Below are 24,633 nucleotides of genomic sequence, written 5' to 3' on the forward strand. Positions count from 1 at the left end.
AGTTTGCGGATGACACCACCCTCATTGGGTTCATCTCTGGTCAGGATGAGTCTGCCTACAGGTGGGAGATTGATCATCTGGTGACCTGGTGCAGTCAGAACAACTTGGAGCTCAATGCTGTGAAGACAGTAAAGATGGTCGTAGATTTCAGAAAGAACCCAGGCCCACCCACCCCATCATCCTGTGTGACTCTCCAGTTGACACTGTGGAGTCCTTCTGCTTCCTGGGAACCATCATCTCCCAGGACCTCAAGTGGGAGCTGAACATCAGCTCTTAAATGAAAAGAGCACAGCAGAGGATGTAATTCCTGCAGCAGCTGAAGAAGTTCAACCTGCCAAAGACAATAATGGTGCACTTCTACACCTCCATCATTGAGTTCAACCTCACCTGCTCCATCACCATCTGGTACACTGTTGCCACTGCCAAGGTCAAAAGCAGACTGCTGCATATCATTCGTTGCAATCTGCCATCTCTCCAGGACCTGTATGCCTCCAGGACACTAAGGCATTCATTCAAGATTGTGGCCGACCCCTCCCACCCAGGACACAATCTCTTTGAGACACTCCCCTCCGACAGGAGGCTACGGGCCATTATGACCAAATATTCACGCCACGGGAACAGTTTATTTCCGTTTGCAGCTGGCCTCATAAACAAGGCCTAGGACCACCCTGACACTGTCTCTTAACCCACCTCTATAGACACTACACATTACATTAACATAGTTTCCACATCTGTCTTGCGTCAATGTAAAAATATTGATCTGGTCTATTGCACTTTTCATTATACTTAAACTGTGAACTTTTCTGTTAACCACTGTGAACAGTGAACATTTGCACATCCTATGGTTCATATTCTGCACATATTTTGCACATCCCTGCACAACTGCACATATATTGCACAACTGTACAGCTCCTTTATTAAAACCAGTCAGTTTACATTTTCCTCTATATATTGTTTCTTAAATATAGTTTATTATTTATCTTACTATGTTTATTTTTATTGTATGCATGAAACACCAAAGCAAATTCCTTGTATGTGAAAACTTACTTGGCAATAAAGTCAATTTTGATTCTGATTCTTAGCAACCACCCATCACATAAGCAACAACCTAGCAACTAAACAGAACACCTTAGCATCAACAAAACAACAACCACCCAGAACCTTAGCAATTACTTAACAACTACCCAAACACATTAGCATTAGCAACCACCCAGAACAGCTTAGTAACCATTATTATTTGCTGTTTTGTATGAAATTAAGTTGATATATTTAAAATAATTTACATCACTCTTTTGAAAATCGAAGTTTGTTATTTCTTGAGATATTTCTTGCATCATCTGCTTTGAGGGGCAAATATTGTTATTCTGTGTGAATGTGGATATATGATATAGATGTCATACGGTATCTCCTGCCTCCTACAATTACAACAACTTTGAGCTTAACACGCTCAAAACAGTGGAGATGATAGTGGACTTCAGGTGAAATCCCCCCACCACCTTCTTGAACAGCACTGTGGTAGCAGTGGAGTCATTCAGGTACCTGGTATTTACATTCTCTCAGGACCTGAAGTGGAACATCCACATAGACTCCATTGTAAAGAAGGCACAGCAGAGGTTGTACTTCCTTCACCAGCTGAGGAAGTTCAATCTGCCACAGGATCTGCTGACACAGTTCTACTTGGCCATCATTGAGTCTGTCCTGTGTACATCTATAACTGTCTGGTTTGGTTCAGCCACCAAATCAGAGAGAAGGGAACTATTGGAGAGGATTATTGGTGTCCCTCTGCCACCCTCCAAGACCTGTGCATCTCCAGAGTGAGGAAACGTGCAGGTAGAATTACTCTGAACCCCACACAGAGCACTGAGCGTCATTTTCCTCATGAAACTGCCTCAGGACTCCATAGTGCAATAATGTAAATACATATCTCCATCAACCTCTCTCAGTCCCCGGTTTCCCCCGGGCACATCTCGGGCTTCACGTTGCCGTAGGAGATAGAAGCTTGCAGCTGACCACCATGAGGGGGAGGACCCAGCTCTTGATCGCTAAGAGGCAGAGGAGCCTGTTGATGACCGCCAGGAGGAGGGGGAGCCCGCTGCTCACCAGCAGGAGGCGGACGAGCCCACTGCTGACCGCCAGGAGTCAGTGGCCATTACCGTGGCAGTGCTTCTCACCCTTCGGAAGGGGAGGAGGAGGAAAAGGTCACCAACTCCTCAGTCGCTGCCAGCCAGCGTCCATGGCTACAGAGGCAGTTCCCCTGCTGCTGCCAGTGTCCAAGGCCATGGAGGCTGTTCCCCTGCTGACGTCAGCATCCACGGACACAGAGGTCGTTCCTCAGTCTTTGCCAGCGCTCACAGAGGCCATTCCCCAGTCTCTGCTAGTGCTCATGGACACAAAGGCTATGGAGGCCATACCCCAGTCACTACCAGCAGTCATCAGTGACCATTCAAATACTGTCTGACTCCCAGCGGCCACAGTCCATTTCCTTGAACCCTGTCCAGTGGTCGTCAGTGATCAGTCAGATCCTGTCCGACTCCCAGCGGCCACAGACCAGTCCCTTGACCTTGTCTGTCTTGTGTTTCATTTTCTGTCTTTGTGTTCGGTTTCGGTTGGTGTCGGGATCCGGACACACATGCTCCATGTTCTGTCTGTTATTGGTGTGAGTGCATTGAGCTTATGTCATCTTGGCAGCAAGCACTCATGTCAATCGTTTATGTCTGTCTCTCCCTAGATGCGTTAGTTGTGGTTGGCATGAGTGCATGTTGCCTGTTGTCTTGGCGATATGTGCTCATGCCATTCGGGTGTCTGTGTCTTGTGAGAGCACATGGCTTAGTTTGTTTCTGTATTGCCATATGTCGCTCAGTCTTGCGCCATACCCCCGCCTCGTTGTTTGCCCATTATAAGTAATTTATTTACACCTGCCCTGCCCATTGACCTGTTTGATTTCCTTCCCTATTTTGGTCTCCTTGTGTGTGATGTCCAGTGTCAGTGTGTCTTGTTTCATGTCGATGTCGGTGTCACTCCTCCGCTCTCACTACCCTCGGTGGTAGAACGGTCCCAGACTGCTCCCCCCTGCACGCCATGGCTCCCTCCTGCAAGTCCACCGGGCCAAGGCACTTCAAAATCTGCTCTTGGGTAGTCCTGTTCTTGACGTGCCGTAGGAACTGCACTCGAACAGGCGATGGCCACCCCCGTGGTCCAGAAACGCAACACATGGACAGGACCTGGTCGCAGTACAGAAGGCAGACAAAGCACACTTTCTCAAAATGCTCCCGTCTCCCAGCTCCGTCCATTCGGCGACACCACTTGACGACTCCACCCAGCAGTCCTCAGTGGTGAAGAAACAGACGGAGGCTATTTCACACATCTTGCCCTGCCGCAAACCTGCCGCCAGGGGCCATGCCCTGTCTGCTCACCGAGGGCGTCCTCCTGCGGCTTTCAAGAAAGAAAGAAAGTGGTGCTCCGTCTCAACTAACTAAAGAGAGTGGGCCCACCTCTCAGCCCCAGCGTCGAGCTCCCCGCAGAAGTTGGACTACCCAAGTGCAGACTCAAGTCGCTGCATGCTACTCACATCCCCGGCAACCTCAATGTGATAGCGGACACGCTGTCACAACAATGCTTGCCCAGTGGGGAGTGGAGGCTCCACCCCCAGTCGGTCCAGCTGATCTGGGAACTGTTCGGCAAGGCCCAGGTAGACCTGTTTGCCTCCCAAGAAACCTCCCACTGCCCGCTCTTGTATGCCCGAACAGAGGCTCCCCTCGGGGCAGACGCATTGGCACACAGCTGGCCCATGGGGCTGCACAAATATGCATTTCCCCCAGTGAGCCTTCTTGCACAGGTGCTGTGCAAGGTCAGGGAGGATGAGGAGCAAGTAACCTTGGTGGCCCCCTATTGGCCCACTCGGACTTGGTTCTCGGGTCTCACGCTTCTCGCAACAGCCCCTCCCTGGTGAATTTCCCTGAGGAAGGACCTTCTTTCTCAGGGACGGGGCATGCTCTGGCACCCGCACCCAGACCTCTGGAACCTCCACGTCTGGCCCTTGGACCGTCGTAGACACAATCAACCAAGCCAGAGCACCTTCTACCAGGCATCTTTACGCCCTAAAGTGGCGCCCGTTCACAAATTGGTGTTCTTCCCGGGCTGAAGACCCACAGAGGTGCGCAGTTAGGTCAGTGCTTGTGTTCCTACAGGAGAGGCCGGAGGGGAGGCTGTCCCCCTCCACCCTCAAGGTGTATGTCGCAGCCGTCGCGGCTCACCATGACACAATAGACGGCAAGTCTCTGGGTAAGCACGACTTAATTATCCTAAAAGGCGCCCGGAGGCTAACTCCCTCCCGGCCAAGCCTGCTCCCCTCCTGGGATCTCTCGGTGGTCCTCAAGGGCCTCCGGAGACCCCCCTTCGAGCCGCTAGATTGAGCTGGACTCAGGGCCCTCTCTCTCAAAACGGCCCTGCTGATCGCGCTCGCCTCCATCAAGAGGGTCGGGGACCTGCAAACGTTCTCTGTCAGCAACACTTGCCTGGAGTTCGGTCCGGCAGACACATACGTGATCCTAAGACCGCGACCGGGCTACGTGCCAAAGGTTACTACCACACCCTTCAGGATCAGGTGGTGAACCTGCAAGCGCTGCCCAGGGAGGAGAACTCGGTAACACGCTGATGATCTAGCCAGGTGAATCGCTTGCGCCTAGCACCCTTTCCCTCAGCCGAGGTAAAATAGTGCGCCTTTGTTCCCAGGAGACCCCATCTTTCGGATCCCTGGTTGATTCCTCCCTAGCCCTTTTGGGTCTGCAGTTCAGTGGAGGAACTCGCCGACCCAAGACACTATGGGTACTCAATCTACCCTGTACTGGAATAGGTGCTCCACAGATTAAGGCCTCCTGTTCGGACTCCCCCTGTGTGTAATTCCGCGGTACTCTCCCCTCACGAGCGGACTCCCGTGTCTCCCTTAGGCAGTTCCAGCTGCCTCGGTCGCCATGCTGTAGCTTCCCCCTCCACGAGGCTGGATCTACCACCGCACCAACTTTCCCACATAGGACCTAAGCAGCCATGTGATGTATTCGCCACTCTTTGCCTCCCCTGCAGGGTAGGTGTGGTCTCCGCAGGGTCTTCTCCCCCTGAAAGAATAGGAAACGGGGTAAGACCCCCTTCCCTTAATGCATGTAAGGGCCCCGGCCATAGTTGCTCTATGCGAGAAACATAGAGAGAAAAGAGGCCCAGCCAGACTTGGCCCATTCCCAGGTTGGCAAGCATCACCTTGTTCCCCTCACTAGGGTAACCATAACGATTCTAATGACTTTAATGGGGCATTGGGGAAGGGTACGTGCAGCCTGATACAGCTGGTCGCCTTTGCACGTAAGAATACCTGCCCGCTCCTGTATCAGCAGTTCACATACACGGCTCAGCGCATGGCACGATTGAAGTGGGACCCCTAGTGTCGCTTCTCCGACACAACGTGGAGAGAGCGACAGAAGGGGAACGTCTAGGTTACGTATGTAACCTCCGTTCCCCGATGGAGGGAACGAGACATTGTGCCTTCCCCGCCACGTCGCTGAGCCGAGCCACTGTTCCGGCTCCTCAGAAAAATCCTGTATTCGCCCCGCTTAAATGCCCATATGTCCAGGGCAGGATATGCAAATACCATCTGCCAACTTCTCATTGGCCTTTTTTCATAGAACAGAAGTATATATCGCCGCTCAAGAGAGACCCCTAGTGTCGCTTCTCTGACACAACGTCTCGTTCCCTCCATCGGGGAACAGAGGTTACATACGTAACCTAGACGTTATCAGTCATGGGGACACACATAGTACACACATCATGGTACCGTTTCCCAGCTATACAATCAATTTATACAAAAATGTAAAACATATGGAAATGTATAGAGTTACACCATTTATGACTGTTATGCAAAATTATTATTCCAGCTGATCACTTAATCTTACCATGCACAAACTGCATCACTGCATCCATTTCTGGATTAAGGCATAGTCCTATGCTAGATAATATGAGAACAAAACAATAATGTTTTAGAAATGCCCAGCTCCAGCTCTAAGGTGGGCAATAGGACCATCCAGGTAGGTCGAACAGTTGGAGGGGTGGATGGGAGTGTGGTTGCCAAAGTGGGCCAAGCTCATGATTGGGTGAGCCCCACCGTATAACCGGGCCTGCATTAAAATGCTTTTTGTGACTGCAGCAGGTGTTCTCATTAATCTGAGTATGGGACAGAGAGAGAGATAGAGAGGTAGACTGAGAAAAAAACTGATAAAATACTGATAAAACAGAGTGACAAGATGATTTAAATGACCCAAGAGAAAAAATTTCCAAAACCTAAAACTTATTATCTTTGAGCTAATGTTGACAGATGTCTTCATTCATTTTACCCAAGGATTTTATCTAAGCTAGTACATGGTAGCAATGATACGAATCAAAATACTAAGTACTAAAAATTCAATACTAAAAAGTAATGGTCGATAGTAACTTTGTTGAGCATCATTTCCACTAATAAAACATTTTGTTTTATCACTTTCAGCATTTGCTCTTGTCCTAGAGTTAGACTGAGGTATGTCCATTAGCTACAATATTGTAATTAATTACAGTAATGGGAAGAAAACACATGACTGTTTTTTCAGTCAGTTCTTAGACTAAGAATCAGACCATAAAAACCAAATTAGTATTTATGTGAGATTTACCAATTTTATATTTGTGTAATGGTGGTGAATAGAGCACAACAGTCTGGTTCCGCAAGTACTAAAAATACCATTCGAAATTTCCAGAAAGGAATAGATTTCTATTGAAAACTTAAAACATTTCAAGAAAGACCTACCATGATCTCTGATGTTGTTAAATGATAATATATGTGTCAATAAAAAGATACAAGTCAACTTAATTTTTACACAATCACATTTTAATTGCCAGATTTCAGGTAATAACTACACTACCTATAATCTCTAATGCCGAGTTTACACTACACGATTTTAATCCCGATTTTCACCGACAGTTTTGTTGAGATTGCCGACAAAAGCCAGAAATCTTAGGCAAATCAGAGCTCGCTCCCTTGAGCGACGATCGCAATGTATGAATTATCAAAGGCGCGATTTGAGAGAAGCCCCAAAGCGTCGCCGATGTCAGCAAGATATCTAGAATGTTAAATATCTGGACCAGTCTGCGATTCAAAATCGTGCAATGTGAAATATGTTTTGACTGAATACAACTGCAGCGTTGACCTACAGCCAATGAGAGAGATGTTCAATGGAGGAGTCCTGATGTAACTGCAACAGAACATCAACTAGCATGGCTGCGGTATCAAGAAAGTCTCATTGGACCGAAGAAATGGAGGAAACATTTGTGGAACATTGGCAGGAGCACCAGTGCCTATTTTATGTTTCATCTGAACTGTACTACAACCGTGTGGAGAAAGAGAAGAGTTGGAGAGAAATTGCTAATTCTTTTGGACAGTCAGGTAAGCAAATAAGTTGATTTTTCAGTAGGAGGCACTTTTTAATTGTCATGTTTATTCTGTTGGTGTAGCGTTGTGTCAAGTTCATAGTCTAGTCATGTTTAATCAAGTCAAGTTCATGTTTATGTTTTGTTCAAGTGAAATTTTAATCAAGTTCATGTTTTGTTCATGTTTGGAGTTATGGTTTGTTGGATTTCACTATTTTAAATAAATTGCACTTGGGTTTGTCACTCCTTTGTCAAAGTCTTCGTCACTGCCATTGCCAGCTACAAGACGTTACATTCATATTGTAACCAATAAAATATATGATGCCTTTAGGCGATTAAAACCATATACATCATATTCTGAAATGCATAACATGATCATGCATTTGTTTTCGTATCTCGTATCACTTCTTGCGTGTACTTTGTTGTGAAATTTGGAGTCCAGGCAATTCGAGTCATCGGGGATTTGTCAATAGTGAAATGTTTTGTAATGTGTTCGCCCCTATCGCAGATTCGTTGTGTAATTTGAAAACGATACAACTTCCATGACAAGACAGACAGATGTGTAATATGAACGGTAATACGATCCAATGTCTTTGAAAGTTGTGTAGTGTGTAGGAAGTATAAGTGAGATTCACGAATCAGAGAAGTAGATGTTACCACGGAAAAAAGAATCAGGGCAATCTTCTCAGAGAAGAAGATTTTTGCAGGCTAATGGTGCATTCACATCATCTCAAAATTACTGTAATTGTGAATTTTTGACTTGTAAATGCTTTCACACCTTCGCAAACTCTGAACTCTTGACAGTTGTGATGTCATTTAAAAAGAACTAAAATGGCAGTGGCCTCAACAGTTAAAGGTAGTTGTGACAGGGCGGAGGCAGGGCCGAGTCGTGATTATACACACCCGGTCCCTTATCAGGCTAATTAGCGGGGAGGGGATCACTGCCAGGGGCGGGGGAGACCCCTTCTGTTCCCCAAGAACGCGGCGGGGCTTACCGTCCGCCAGGGGCTGGAGGACTGACTCCGATCCGCCCAAGGGAGGCGTGGTTGTCATCCGTTAGAGGGTGGAGGAGTGGCCGAGGAACAAGCTATGACGTATCGGAAAACTGGTGAGTAAATATATATTTTTTTTCATCAAATTGATCTTTCTCTCTCCCACTGCCACTCCGCGTTGGCCTTTTCCCTCTCTTTTAAATTTGACAGTGTTTTTTAGGGGGGTACTACACTCTTACAGGAAGACCTGCTGGCATATGCCAGCAGGTGGTGGTGTAGTGGTCTAAGCAGATAACTGTTAATCTGGTATTCAGAAGGACACTGGTTCAAGCCCCACAGCCACCACCATTGTGTCCTTGAGCAAGGCACTTAACTCCAGGTTGCTCCGGAGGGATTGTCCCTGTAATAAGGGCTCTGTAAGTCGCTTTGGATAAAAGCGTCTGCCAAATGCATAAATGTAAATGTAAATATGCGGCTTAGGGCACGTCCTCCCCCAGGGAAGGGGGGTGAGGGGGTATATGTCATGCCGGGTGCTCCCCAGCCTGTGAGAACGAGGGAGGAATGTGACAGGGTGGAGGTCGGGGCCGGGTCGTGATTATACACACCTGGTCCCTTATCAGGCTAATTAAGCCTCAGAGAGGGATAAAGGCCGACTGCGGATGGTGGTGTGAGAGAGAGAGATAATTTACGGGAAGCTGACCGTCATGTGTTTATGTTTGTGTCTTTTGTTTAAGATTTTCATGAAACTATTATTTATATTGTCAAGCCGGTTCTAGCCTCCTCCTTTCCCATATATCCCTTTACAATAGTGAACACATATTTCTGCTTAATATGCCATTATATTACAGCCAATATTACATGGAGCACTTTCTTAGTCCTTAAACATTTTGCAAAAACTTATTGATTTGAATTAATATTTTTAATAATTAATATTTATTAATATTTGCTGCACTTAACAACAAAGCCACATATACAAATTTGTTAGGCTTTATGAGTATACAAATAATTTCAGACATGATGTAAATGGACCATAAGCAACATTAGCAACACTAATACATTTTACATTTGAAAATGCATTAATTTTGTCAACTTAACGCCTCCTAACCACACTAGAAGGGCTTTTTCCTTCACTGACAATTGTGTTGCCACATACTTTGGAAAACAAAAGCATTACAAATCTGTAAACAAAGTTTTTAATTAAAATAGATAAATGTGGATGTCTTGAACTTTTGTTGTGTTTTGATTTTCAAATAAAATTTTTTGCTTCATTTGACACTCAATGTCAAAATGCTCAAAGACGCAAATCATTTCGGCAAAAATAGGGTACATACACACAAAAAAAAAAAAAATAAACAGTCCTAGATGTACAAAGTAAATGTGTATGGTATGATGTTCTGGTTGTGGTAGTAGTGTGTGGTAATTAGGAGATGAGTGAAAGTTTATTTACTGCTGCTGTAATGAATGGCAGTAATGACACAGGCATGAGCCACACTGAATCACCACGAGCCCAGTGAATTATTATATTACTCCACTGCATGAATGCACATGCTTATGTGTGTGTGAGTGAGGGTGAAGGTGAGCCTTATAGAGATGTAGTGACGATCTAAGGTTATTAAGATATCAAGATGGTCACAGGGTCTTATATATAATCTCCAAACAGCTTACTGCATATGAACTATGAGTCGTGATAAAAAGAGGAAATTGTAATCATGCGTAGTATAACACAGGTCATGTTGTTGAATTACCCAGTATGGAAAATCTAGATTTTTAATCTAAAGGGTCTAATTTCTGCCCCGCAAACTGCAGTTTCCTTGCAATTGTAGAGTGTCGTGTAATACACATGCAACTAGTCCTGGTGTCAACATTAGACTGATTTTATTTACTTGTACCCGGTTCTACCAACAGAGGTCACCACAGTCACATTAACATCAACACTGGTATTAAAGTGACCACGTACAACTCTACATCCCCTTTCTTCTAGAGAATGTAAATAAAATTAACACAGCCACACAACAAATAACCGAAACAAAACACATACTAAATAGGCCACCTACAAAACAGAAGGTGACACAAACATAGAAAGTATAGTGAAGTATGGGCCAACTAGGTAGGTTCAATTAACGAAGGACCACTAGATATAATTTCCACCTTTTGATCTCAGCTTAATTTTTTAGCCAAGTACTGACATAGTCCTGATAACGCTGACTGGGTTGGCTGACTCTGCCTGCTCGAGTCACCACCAACTGTCTCTCAGATGAGTCAGCAGTACTGACCACTGGTGTGATATTAGGAGGTGTAGGTGGCAGGTTAGCATTTTGGGCAGTTTCTCTATCGGATACTACTGGTGAGGTGGACCTCAGTGGCACGTCCTCCTCAGAGCTTGTCATTGGGTTTTCATCAACCCGGAGGAGATGTCGCCTGTTCCTGATATATTCCTTTCCTTGTGATGCTATCACATAGCAGTTAGGCTGCTGAGCTGGGCCTACCACTCTTGCCACCTGATCAAAACCACATTTAGTTTGTACTCTGACTGTCTGACCTGGTCTTAGTGTGGATAGGCGGTGAGCACCACGGTCATGATACACTTTCCTCCTCATTCTGTGTTTGAAAATTGCTGGAGCCACATTGACTTGGATGGCAGGCCTGAGCATGTCTGAGGTTGCTGGCAGGAAGGTCCTGGTTTGCCTGGACATAAGGCGCTGAGCAGAGGACGGGAACCCATCACGGGGAATATTGCGAGTGTGGAGAATGGCTGCATGGATGCTCAGCAAGACCGTTAGATTGTGGGTAGTACGGACTGCTGCGGATATGTTTAAAGTCCCATACCTGTGAAAAGTCTGCAAAGTCCCATTATCAGTCATGAGGGTGTGGGGCACACCATGTGTTGCAAAGTGTCGCTTCAGCTTTGCAATGACCGTGTTGCTGGTCATGTTAGGGAGGTAATCCAGCTCAAACCACCCTGAGTAGGAGTCCACCAAGACTAGATGCATTTTGGCACGCCACTCAAATATATCAGCTGCAGTAAATGACCACGTAGTTTAGGGATGTCATGGAGTTGCATTGGTTCCTTTGTGTGGTGCGCTGTCAAGGCGTTGTACGCAGCACAACGAGACACCTCTCTTTCTATATCAGTGTACATTGAGGTCCAGTACATAGTCTCTCGAGCTCTGCGTTTGGTGGCTTCAATCCCGGGATGGCCCTGGTGTAGCTGACCAGCATAAAACGTTTGTAGTGCCACAGGTATTATGAACCTTTGCCCACGCAGGATTAGTCCATCCTCTAACGTCAACTCTTCCTTCATGGAGAAGAACGGACGCAACTGTTGCGGCAGTTCCTTGGAGGTGCTGGGCCAGCCATGCACAATGACTTCAGATAGCTGCTGGCAGGTGGCGTCACTCTTTACTGCATTTCGTAACTCATCGGTACGATGTGAGGAGAGCACCTGAACAGTCATCACTTCTAGTAAGTCATCAGTAAGTGGGGGCTCAGACTCAGGTAAGTGTGCACGTGACAACGCATCTGCAACAAACAGTTCCTTGCCACGCTTATACATTACATCCAAATCGTAACGTTGCAACTTTAGCATCATACCCTGCAGACGTGGTGATGCAGTGTGCAGTGGTTTCCTCAGGATAGTGATAAGGGGCTGATGATCCGTTTCAGCAGTGACAGGGCGCCCATAGATGAAATCATGAAATGTTTTAGCTGCAAAGACTAGTGCTAACATTTCTTTTTCAATCTGAGCATATCTGGACTCAGTTGGTGTGAGAGCACGTGATGCGAATGCCACTGGCCTCCCGTCTTGGAGGCACACTGCGCCAAGACCGTGTTGGGAAGCGTCTGCTGATATAACTACTGACTTTGATGTGTCAAAAAACTGCAGCACAGGAGGATTAGTCAGTGCCTGCTTCAGTTTGCCAAAAGCCGCATCATGGGTGTTAAGCCAGTGCCATTCTACGTCGTGGTTTATCAGCTGTCTCAGGGGGCCAGTTATGTCTCTGTACTGGGAAATGAATTTGGATAGATAGTTTGTCATGCCCAGGAACTGCTGTAGGGCCTGTTTGTCCTGTGGCCTCTCCATCTCGCAAACAGCCTTGATCTTCTCCGGATCTGGCTTAACACCATCAGCGGTTAACAGGTGTCCTACATAATGTACACAGTTGACTCTGAATTTACACTTGTCAGGACTGAGCTTTAGGTTGATGGCACGGATCCTGTTCAAAACCTGTGTTAGGCGTTCATCATGTTCTAGTGATGTACGTCCCCAGATGAGGATGTCATCGACCACGATCTCGCAAGGTTGTCCTGCAAATAACTGTTCCATCACATTTTGGAAGACCTCACTGCCTGTGCATATACCGTATGGGATTCTCAGGAATCTATATCGGCCATAAGGTGACATGAATGTTGTGAGCTTGGAGGATGCACGGTCAAGGGGTATTTGCCAAAACCCACACTTGGCATCTAAGATGCTAAATACCTTTGCACCGGGCATGTCTGCAATTATTTGGTCAATGGATTTGAGCGGGTGACGGGGTCTGAGGAGGGTCCGGTTTAGGTGCACTGGGTCAATGCAGAGTCGCACTGTTCCATCTTTTTTTTTCGCTACAACCATGGCAGACACCCATGCTGTTGCGTCGTTTTCTGGTGTAATTACACCAAGGGCAGTCATCCGGTCCAGCTCCGCTTTGACCTTATCTTTCATGGCAATGGGGATCCTGCGGGGAGCACATATTGTGGGGACAACAGTGTCATCTAGTCTCATATGATATATCACAGGCAATTTACCTATGACATTAGTGTCAAAAAGGTACTTAAGCAAAGTGATTAAGTTTTCCACAATTATTGCATGTTTTATTGAGAGCAAAGCATTTGCTGCGGTCAGGTGAGTGCTGGCCATTACAATTGCCATAGCGAGCCTTCTGAATTGAGCACACTTCAGCTTCCTTATGAAGTTCCTTAGAGCTTTTCTCTGACTGTTCATGGAGCATGCTGATGCTAACTGCCAGTTCGAGTGTAAGATTCTTTTCACGTAATAGTTGTTTGCGGAGTGTATCGCTCTGTATTCCACAGACAATACGATCCCTAATCAGTTAGTCACAAAGCGCCAAAATCACATTTCTTAGCCAGTATTTTTAAAGTGGAGACATATGCCTGAATAGACTCACCATTTGCCTGACAAGTGGTGTTAAAAACATGTCTGTCCATAATGACGTTTTTCGCTGGCAGACATAATTCAGCAAACTTTACCAGTAGAGTCTCTGGTTCTTCGTGATTTTCTCCCTCTCCATAAACAAAGGATTCCGACTTTACAACAGCCTCCGGGCCGGCTAGATTCAGTAGCGTGTAGGCTTGAACTTTCTTGGATTTATCCGATAGTCCTGCGTTGCAGTAGATTATCCATTCTTTCTCAAATTTCCGCCAGTTGTCGGCAATGTTGTCGTCAAAAACTAGTGGGTCGATGCGACGGCGTCCTTGAGCCATTATCAAACACTTCTGACACCATGTAGAGTGTCGTGTAATACATATGCAACTAGTCCTGGTGTCAACATTAGACTGACTTTATTTACTTGTACCCGGTTCTACCAACAGAGGTCACCACAGTCACATTAACATCAACACTGGTATTAAAGTGACCACGTATAACTCTACAGCAATATTTGTGACAATCCAATAATTTAATATTTTGAGAGGATGCCATAAAAAAAATTATAAAAGGTTATAAAGAAGAGCTCCAAAAAAGTGTTTGACTCACTGATTTCATTCCTACAATGCTTTGCTCCACCTTGGTGACATAAGTGACATGGTCTTCATTCGATCGTAGCTCTCTCAGTTGAATCCGTTCATAGATTCCCACCACCATGTCCCGTGGAATATCAGCACCATCATCAACCCCTGAATAAATAATGAGAAGCACAGAAAACGTGGAATGGAATAAATTCATAGCAATAAATACTGTATATAGTATATATATTAAACTTGTCACAAAATCCATCCTTATAACTTTTATATGATCCCTCCATTGTGTAACAGCTTTACAAGCAAAACAAATAAACACGTAAATGCATCTATTTCCATCGCAGTGACATTTTTCTTACTCAATTTGTACCCATTTTAACATTCATTTGCAAGTACACAAGCTTGATTGTGAATGCACACTCCATAATTTGAGAGATGAGTGATGATGCATGCAGACAGGTAACAAATAATATTTTGATGCATGCAGACAGGTAACAAATAATATTTTGGAGAGTATTTTTAAGGTATTTTCTCATAGCCAAAATCAGCATAAACACCCCTTCCTCAATATTCAGATTAGTGATCGACTGAAACAGGCTTATCAATAATATATTTTATTCCCTCCCAATTCTCTCTCTCTCTCTCATATATATATATATGTATCAACAATTTCTGAGAAATATCATAATAATAATTATAATTCAATATAAATATAACAATCATTCAAATTAGTATTAATATAAATTATTATAAATATATAATGGAATACATGTAACGGGATTACGTATTAAACAGGATTACGTATAAAATACAAAATATAAGTAACTGTATTCCACTACAGTTACTATTTAAATCATTGGTAATTATAATAGTTACATTAAGAGTTTACTTTGCATTTTATTGTAATTTGTTTCATTTAATATTTAGTCCTTTCAGATGGAAAACATTCATACATATAAATGATGCAATCCAAAGTGCATTTGAACTGCGGTGAAACACTTTCATATGCGTTACATTCATACGAGCAGACAGAAAAGTACGTTTGAAGTAAGTTTGAAGCAGAAGAAATAGAAATAAACCTTGTGTAAATTGTCAGCTTTATTCTAAGCTAAAATGCTATTATTTATAGCCCCAAACACCTCTGATTTTCTCTAAAAGAGTGGGCACTGACGAAAAGCATCTTTTAAAATATGCTTTTCCGGATATGTGCAGTTCCTGGTTGCGGTCGTTATCTCTCCGCTTCTGATGGTCACGATCACAACCTTACGTGTCTGGGCTCCAGACATGCCGAGACAGCGTTCGTGGATGGTTCATGCCTGCACGGCAAGAGTATGACCATGGCCACATTGCAATCGCGGCTTTCCTTCCTTCGAGGGAAAGACACACCAGCCGCTCCCCACCGCGGTTCTTCTGTCACAAGGCTGCAACGGTTAACGCTGGGGTGATTTGGGGACTTTAATGGAAGTAACTCCGCCGGGTGAATCCCCACTGATCTCCCATTCCTCAGCATGCTCATGCACCCCGGTTGAGTTCTGGGAAGAGTCAGGCAGCCCGCCTCAGAGCGAATTTGACCTCTCATTTGGCATTCTGGAAGAGGATGAGATCTCGATAGCAGCATTGGAGAGCAGGCTGCTTCAGTCTGATGCGGAGGACTCGGCTGGGCTTCCGCTATCTGGTGTGGTCGCCCAGTCTGAGGCTGATGCCGAGCTGAAGACCATGCTTGCCCGGGATGCAGCTTGCGTCAGGCTAGAGTGGAACCATCCACCCTGCCCTGAACCCTCACGGCTTGATGATTGGTTCCTGGGATCGGAGCGCCGCTCACGGCCACACTCCGCCCCGGTGCCTTTCTTCCCAGAAGTACATGAAGAACTCACAAAGTCATGGCAGGCACCTTTCACTGCCCGGACTGGGCTTTTGAGTTCTGCTGTTCTCACCACCCTCGATGGTGGGGCGGCCAGGGGCTACACAAATGTTCCCCAGATAGAGCAGGCAATAGCGGTGCATTTGTGCCCGCAGAGCAACGCCAACCTGGCGGAACCGTCATAGGCTCCCATCCAAGGCCTGAAAGACTACATCGTCTCTGACGGCGAAGGCTTACAGCACCACAGGACGGGCCACCTCCAGCTCCATGCAGGAAGTTGACGCCCCCTGTCTCACGGCCCACGACCAAGAACCCTAGGAAAGCTTCTAAGCACCCCTGAGATGGGCGACCCAGAGGTGAGGAGTATTTCTATAACTACTGATCTCCTGGGATTTTAACGCATAACGTTTCTAGAATGGTGCCAAAATCAAAAAACATCCAGTGAGCAGCAGTTCTGTGGATGTAAATGCTTTGTTGATGAGAGAGGTCAACAGAGAATGGCCAGATTGGTTCGAACTGACAAAGTCTACTGTAACTCAGATAACCACTCTGTACCATTATGGTGAGAATAATATTATCTAAGATGCGGGTTGGCGCTGTTTTGGGGGGATCTACACAATATTAGGTAGGTGGTTTTAATGTTGTGGCTGATCATGCGTATACGGGTCAGGAGCTTCAGTTAATGTTCACATCAACCATCAGAATGGGGAAAAAATGTGATCTCAGTGATTTGGAACGTTGCATGATTATTAAATGTAAAACTAGTCAACGGCATTCCATTTTGCAAATGAGTTTGTCAATCTGTCCAGTTCTCACAAGACGCGTATGACGAGGAGGAGGGCGGGGCCGGGCCAAGACTACACATGCCCAGCCCCTAATTAGGCTAATCAGCTGAGGAGAGGGATAACATGCAGCTGACATGTGCATGTTTGTGTTGTGTCTTTTTGTTTATATTAAATATTATTTTGACTGTTGAGCCAGTTCCCACCTCCTCCTTTCCCAACCTTAACCACCTGGGGTCTTTCCCAACCTTAACCCTCTGGGGTCTGAGGGTGTTTTGGGCCCTGGAGAAGTTTTGACATGCCTTGACATTTGTGCTTTTTTCAGTTGCTTAAAAACATATTAATGGCTAAAGTCTGATAACACTGTATTCAGCACAAACTGGGCTACAATAATATGTGAGCAACATGTGTGTACATGTTTGTATTTTTGAGAAAATAAAATTTAATGCGTGGTTTTGAAAAAACAAAAAATTTAAGTCACTGAAATAAGTCCATATAACACATACTAAACATTTGTCCACAAGACTTTTGAGAACTGGATCTTGTAGCCTAGAGTTTTTGCTACAAAATGATGTGAAAACCATTCTGATCACTCATTCATACAAACAATATAGTAACTGAACTTTTATAAGACAATTTTAGTGTTGAAAGATAATATGCGAAGAGGCGTGAACTATCACAAATATGTATGTGATTCACACCTGAGGATAAAAAAGACCACTCCTCTGGGCCCATCAATGAGGAATGTGACAAAGAGAATGAATGTGAGGAGACTTAATGATCAAAATCAAGTTTTAAGTTAAAAGAAGTAATCTGACTATACATTTTCTTTACATAAAGACTTTACTTAACTTTAGACCTACACTACCGTTAAAAGAAGTCTCTTCTGCTCACCAAGACTGCATTTATTTGATCCAAAATACAGTAAAAACATTGTGTGAACTCATTTTACAATTTAAAAGAACAGTTTTCTATTTGAATATATTGTAAAATGCAATTTGTGATCAAAGCTGATTTTTCTGCATCATTACTGCAGTCTTCAGTGTCACATGATCCTTCAGAAATCATTATAATATGCAGATTTTCTAATATGGGCATATTTAATGTGCATTTTACTCATTTAACCTGAACACATATTTGCAAGCACAAGCTTTGTTGATGATTACGAGGCAGCATAAACACATTAAAATATAATCTAAACATTCATATTATTTTAATATCATATTACATATCATATTTATATCATACAGCATACAATGTAAATGTCTGCTTTAGCCAAAACCGCATTTAAATGTAACTAAAACTTGCCTATTAGGACATATTTGAAATGTCAATACCCACTAGTAAAATATGTACGTTTACATAAAATAGCATGTCAGCTAATGAAAACGAATCGGTTACCTAACGTAACCTCGGTTCTCTCTAGATGAGGGAACGAGTATTGCGTAAGCTAGCTTACGCTACGGGAAAGATTCATCTTTTCTGAGATATTGAAGCCAAAAAATTATCCTTAATTTTGTATCATTTGTCAACGCAGTGCAGCAACTGCAGACCTTGAGGGGGCTAGCTAGCGAGCTCATTGGTTGCTCTGCGGCAACTGCTGCAGCCTATAGACGAACTTGGGCGAACTCGCGTCCAATGAGAGGCGTCCGCGCGCTTACTGCATCAAAGCCCGCCAAAATGGCCGTGGCTAGAGTGCATATAAGCGTAGTTCGTAGGCTGGAACCCTGGTTTTCATTGAATGAAGCGAAAGTCGCTCGTGGCGTGAGCACGGCCGGCTACGCAATACTCGTTCCCTCATCTAGAGAGAACCGAGGTTACGTTAGGTAACCGATTCGTTCTCTTACGAGAGGTTCTCTCGTATTGCGTAAGCTAGCTTACGCTACGGGAACCCATTGTCAACGCCGTGCGCGCCAAGCATCCACTGCATGAGCCCCGGGGGTGGGGGGACCCGGGGGAGCACTTGTGAGTGGGGAAATAATATTTGGCCGGCAAGAGTGCGGGCCAGTGTGTGTAGTACATGAGCACATAGTGGGAAGGGAATGGTCCCATCAGTGTGTGGAATGAGTCCCATCAGTGCAGCTCACCAGGGGAGCTGTAGTGTATTAAACCGCTAGTAGTTTTGCCTGCAGGGCGGGCACTTCCAGATTGTAAAATCTGACAAAGGTGGAGGGGGAAGCCCAGCCCGCTGCCACACATATGTTGTGAATAGAAATCCCGCTGGACCATGCCCACGATGAGGCCATGCCTCTAGTGGAGTGAGCCCTAATGCCCAACGGGCATGGCAGGTCTTTTGACGTGTATGCGGCAGCAATAGCGTCCACTATCCATCTAGACAGTGTCTGTTTCGAGGCGGCAAGACATTTGGTGCGCTCTCCGAACGAAACGAAAAGCTGCTCAGAGCGTCTGAAAGAGGCGGAGCGCGCAGTATACAATCTCAGTGCTCTGACTGGGCAAAGGAGATTGGCGTCGCGTTCGCTATCGGATGCTGGCAGCGCCAATAGGGAAATGACCTGTGCTCTGAAAGGAGTACCGATCACCTTGGGAACATAGCCGTGTCTAGGCTTTAAAATGACCTTGGAGTCACTTGGTCCAAACTCAAGACACTGACAGACAGCGCGTGAAGGTCTCCCACATGTTTGACTGATGACAGGGCAGTCAGAAAAACGGTTTTGAGTGAAAGGTATTTCAAATCCACGGATTGAAGCGGTTCGAAAGGGGGGGCTTTCATAGTTTCGAGAACTATAGAAAGATCCCAGATAGGAACCGATGGGGGGCGCGGGGGGTTCATCCTTCTAGCTCCCTTGAGGAAGCGGATGACCAGCTGGTTTTTTTCCCAGTGACTGGCCGTGCAGGGGGTTCAGCGAACACCGCGACGGCCGCCACATACACTTTGAGCGTGGATGGGGATCTGCCCTTATCCAGCAGCTCTTGTAAAAACACGAGCAGCGACGACACCCCTGTAGCGAATCAGCTCTATATTCTTCCACCATTAGGTAGCGAATCAGCTCTATGAAATATTAATAATCAATCGTAACTTGTTATAATCAATTATGAATATTTGGATCAGTTAATCGGGTTAACTTGATGTAGCTACATTAACATTACAACCAAATACTCGGTTCATCCCGTGAACACTCAATTTTGGTTATTAATTAATTAATTAATAGAAATGTACATTTCGGGGCAAGGGAAATGTCTTTCTTACTAAGTATTAAGAGCAAGTAGTCAAAATCTATGATTAGTGACTTTAGATATGAGCTTGAGACACAGACAACTTTACGTGTGACATGAACAAGACTTTATTAACTAGACTAAACATTTAAACTACTCTAACATACATATACATACATTCATACAGTTTACCAAGGGAAAGAGGGCTGAAGCAGAATACAGGAAGGCAAGAAGTTATAGCATTGTTTGAAGTTCAGCAGATCAACAGCCTGAGCAAACCATCATATTAGTTCTGACACGCCCTTTTTAGAAAGGGGTTAAGGATACTTAATGTATCAAATAATGAGACTAAGTTTGATACTTGCATGTCCCATTTGAAATAAACTGTCCTGATGCAATTTGTTGAGGCTCCAGTTGATCTTTGATGTTGTCTTGATGAGAGAGAGAACCAGTGAGAGTCAGAGGATCTTGGTGAATGGGCAGTCAAGGCCGTAGGTAGCCTGGCGCACGCTTGGGAGTCCTTGGGGCCTTTAGTTTGGCATCATTCAGCGAGAGAGTGAGAGAGCACAAGGCTCAGAGAGCAAGAGAGGCTAAGAGCAGCGAAGAGGATAAGAGTTGGTAAGATAAGAGGATGAGAGGAAGTGGGCGCAGCAATTTTATACCCTCGGAAACAGGTCCCACCTCTCATTGGCTCGACCAATGAGAAGGGTTTGGGTTCCAGGCGGGAATTTGGTTTATTGCTCTTTGTTGTAAAATTGCCCATTGCATGTGCAAGAAAGAAAATAGGAAATATACTTTTAATACTAATATGTTGTTGTTATCGACATATCATGTACACAGTCATTTCGATCTTCAAAATACCAAGTTATAGAGACCAAATATGCCACACATATGATTTTGGTTAACCATAGTATGCAAAGTCTGAAACATTAACCCATTAGTTTGCAAGAAAACATAGATCAAGCACATTTAAGGGAAAATGTGAGATGGCACACTAGATATATGTCAATATTTATCACATGGATATATAGAATATATATATAGGATTAACAGGGTTAATTTCTCTTTCTCAGTAAGAGAATGAAGGGAGGGTCAGCACTTCTCTGAACATTCCTTTGGAGGTCGTAAAGGCCTCCATTACTCTGGGCAGGAGAATGATTCCTTTGTTCCGTCACGGCTCATTTGCATGTTTCTGGCTGGGTTTATGACGGTAAGAGATTTTGGGCTGAATGACTCAAAAGATGGCAAAACATAACGTAATATCATTCTACGAAGATCTTATATTCGAATTTAGCTAGGCCAAATCATAAGGTTTAATTTGATACCAAGAAAAGTATATTTAGTACACTTAGAAAGGGAATATACACTGAGGCTATTAAATATGAGGCCTCAGAGTTTAAAACACACACGAAACAGTTCTAACGAGTTTGATATACCTCAGAAATACACAACATACAGGGATTACACGTATTTCATTAGCAATATGCAGTTCTGTGTTTAACTGAAAAACACACACACACACACATTTTTACGTTCAAAGTTTCCCCCTTCCTGTCCACACGATAAGCACGTGGTGAGCATGCGGATGTCACATGCGGTTCTCTGTCAATAGTTCATTGTCTCTTTGTCAATACATTTATTGTGCTTGTGGAGGCTGGTTGGCGCTATTTCAGTAATTAGGGGGGTTTTTAACAGTAAGTTCTTGTTTGTTCGGGAATCTGTTAAGGTACTGATCCTCCGCCATACCTTACACCCCACATGTCCGTGGGTCCCTGTCGGTGCACTATTTTGAAAACACAGACCATTTTGACGCATAGAGTCTTCTCGTGGAAGGGGCTCTAGCGTGTATGATGGTGTTTATTACCCCTTCTGGCAGAGCGACGGGTAGTCGTTGATCACCCACGCGTGCAGCGCCCAGCGCTCTGGGTGGGGATGCCAGATCGTGCCGCGAGCTTGAGAGAGGAGATCTGCTCTCACTGGGATGGGCCACGGCGCTGTCAGTGACAGCTGCGTAAGCTCCGGGAACCATGTCTGATTCTCCCAATGCGGGGCTATGAGGAGCATTACCTGTGGCCAATAGCGAGACGGGAGGGAAGGCGTAAAGCGGGCGGTTGGGCCAGTCCTGGGCCAGCGCGTCCTCGCTTTTCGAGAAAAATATTGGGCAGTGAGAGTTCTCTTCTGACGCAAGATCTATCTCTGCTCTGCCGAATATGCGCCATAACTTCTGGACTGTTTGAGCGTGCAGGGACCATTCCCCTGGAGGAATATTGTCTCTGGACAGTCTGTCTGGGCCGTCGTTCAGGTGGCCTGGCACGTGTGTCGCCCTCAGCGAGCGCAGGTGGCACTGGGACCAACTCAGTATGCGTTTTGTCAGATGGAAGAGGTTCCTGGATCTGACACCGCCCTGACGGTTTAGGTAGGATACCACAGATCTGTTGTCCGAACGGACCAGGACGTGGTGACCCTGAATGACCGGAGAAAGCGCATGCGCGTACTCGACCGCTATCATTTCCAGACAATTTATGTGAAGGAGCTTTTCCTGAACTGACCATAGGCCAAAAACCAGAGAGCCCTCGCAGACCGCGCCCCAACCCGTGTTGGATGATGAATTTCGGCGAGATACAGCGCCCATCGTCACTCCCCGCTGATACCATTCGGCCACTGTCCAGGGCTGCAGAGCTGAAATACAGGTCTGAGTCACCTTGATCGGCTGGCGGCCTGTGGCCCAAGCCCGGCGAGACGCGCGGTGTTTAGCCAATGCTGAAGCGGCGCATGCGCAGTAAACCCAGCTGAAGTACTGCTGCGGCTGAGGCCATGTAACCTAGCACTCTCTGAAATTTTTTCAGAGGCGTGAGGCTGTTCATCTGAAAGGACGCGGCTAGTCGCTGAACACGGTGCGCGCGCTGTGTAGATAAGCGAGCCGTCATTGCCACGGAGTCTAGTTCTATTCCAAGGAAGGAAATTGCCTGACTGGGCTGTAGTGAGCTCTTGGTCCAATTGACTGCAAGACCCAAACTGTTCAGATGGCTGAGGAGAACTGTTCTGTGAGACAGAAGCTCCGTATGTGACTGTGCCATAATCAGCCAGTCGTCCAAATAGTTCAGAATTCGCAAGCCCTGACTCCGTAGGGGTGCGAGCGCCGCATCCATGCACTTCGTGAAAGTACGGGGTGCTAAAGACAGGCCGAACGGAAGGACGGTGTATTGATAAACCTGGCCGTCGAAGGCGAATCTCAAGAATGGCCTGTGACAGGGATTTATCTGAATCCGAAAGTAGGCATCTTTCAGATCGAGAGAGATAAACCAGTCTCCCTGGCGCGTATGCGCGAGGAGTTTCCTGATTGTAAGCATTTTGAACAAACTTTTTGCAAGCACCTTGTTCAAACCCCTGAGATCTAATATTGGTCTGAGGCCGCCGTCTTTCTTGGGAACAAGAAAATATTGGCTGTAAAACCCCGACTCGCTCAGCGAAGGCAGCACTTTCTCTATGGCCCTTTTGCACAGAAGGTTTGCTATTTCTGAACGAAGCATGCAGGCTGCTTCCGTGTTCACAATAGTTTCGAGCCGCGCTCTGAAGCGGGGAGGGCGGCGATCGAACTGTAGCAAATAGCCCTGTTTTATTGTGCTTAACACCCATTTGGATATCCCTGGGATAGCTTCCCACGCTTTGAAGCGTAATGCTAGAGGGTGAATGGCCAAATCGCCCTGATTGCCGCACACAGCATGCTGAACAGAATGTGTGAGCGCGCTTACTGTGCTTATGCATGACTGCTCGCAGACAGCAGGGACAGGCTGTTCTGTGAGTGACTTCCCGATTGAGGTGAATGGGGAAAGAGTCACATCTGTTAAGTGATGCGCGAGCATAGTCACGGGCACAGGACTTACATACAGAGAAGTGTTTGCTGGCCGTGTGACAGAGCGGGCAGAGAATGGGTGCGCGCACGTATTCGTGAGCGCGTTTATTGACTCTAACACTCGAGCGGGTTGTGTCCGCTTTATGAAAAGCGGTCAACAATGCCACTCACCGCGGAGCCGAAGAGACCGGTCGGAGAGAGCGGTGCGTTGAGGAACGTGGAGTGCTCTGCTTCTCCCATGTCAGCTAGCGTTAGCCACAGATGTCTCTCGGTCACAGTCAGCGAGGCCATGCACTTCCCTAGAGCTTGGGCTGCAGCTTTGGTGGCGCGAAGGGCGAGGTCCGTCACGCTTCTTAGATCTGTAACAGCCTCTGGGTGCCTGCCTTTCTCATCCCACTCCCGAAGAAGGTCCGCTTGGAGGATCTGTAAGACGGCCATGGAGTGCAGAGCAGATGCGGCTTGGCCGGCGGCGGAATAGGCGCGGCCAACATAGGCGGAAGTCGCTCTGCAGGCCTTAGACGGGAGCACTGGCTTAGACCGCCATCTCGCGGAGGGCGGGCAAAGGTGTGCTGCTACCGAATCCTCGACTGGGGGATGGAGGAGTAGCCCTTGAGTGTGGAGTTCCGGCAGGAAGGGAGCGGGCCGGGCCGCGGGTGTTCCACGGCGACGGCTCTGAAGAAAGCAGCTGTTGAGTCTGTTGGGAGCCTGCTCAGGGGGCGGTGACCACTCGAGCCCGAGGCGGTCGACGGCCTGTGTGAGGAGGCGTGTTAGTTCCCCTTCGACTCCGGCGCGGGT

The 24,633-nt window shown here is 46.1% G+C and overlaps 1 protein-coding gene across 5 annotated transcripts in view; it reads right to left on the bottom strand.

Annotated features, from left to right (window-relative positions):
• LOC127637437 (IQ motif and SEC7 domain-containing protein 3-like) overlaps nucleotides 1–24,633 on the bottom strand; it is a 339,913-nt gene that overhangs the window by 49,679 nt on the left and 265,601 nt on the right. For all 5 annotated transcript variants that reach the window (XM_052118507.1, XM_052118504.1, XM_052118503.1 and 2 more), the window contains one exon: nucleotides 14,185–14,324. In XM_052118507.1, coding sequence (XP_051974467.1) covers nucleotides 14,185–14,324 — 140 coding nt within the window. The remainder of the gene's footprint in view (nucleotides 1–14,184; nucleotides 14,325–24,633) is intronic.

The sequence above is a fragment of the Xyrauchen texanus genome, chromosome 45 (genome assembly GCF_025860055.1).
Source record: "Xyrauchen texanus isolate HMW12.3.18 chromosome 45, RBS_HiC_50CHRs, whole genome shotgun sequence".
In the NCBI taxonomy this organism is placed as follows: domain Eukaryota; kingdom Metazoa; phylum Chordata; class Actinopteri; order Cypriniformes; family Catostomidae; genus Xyrauchen; species Xyrauchen texanus.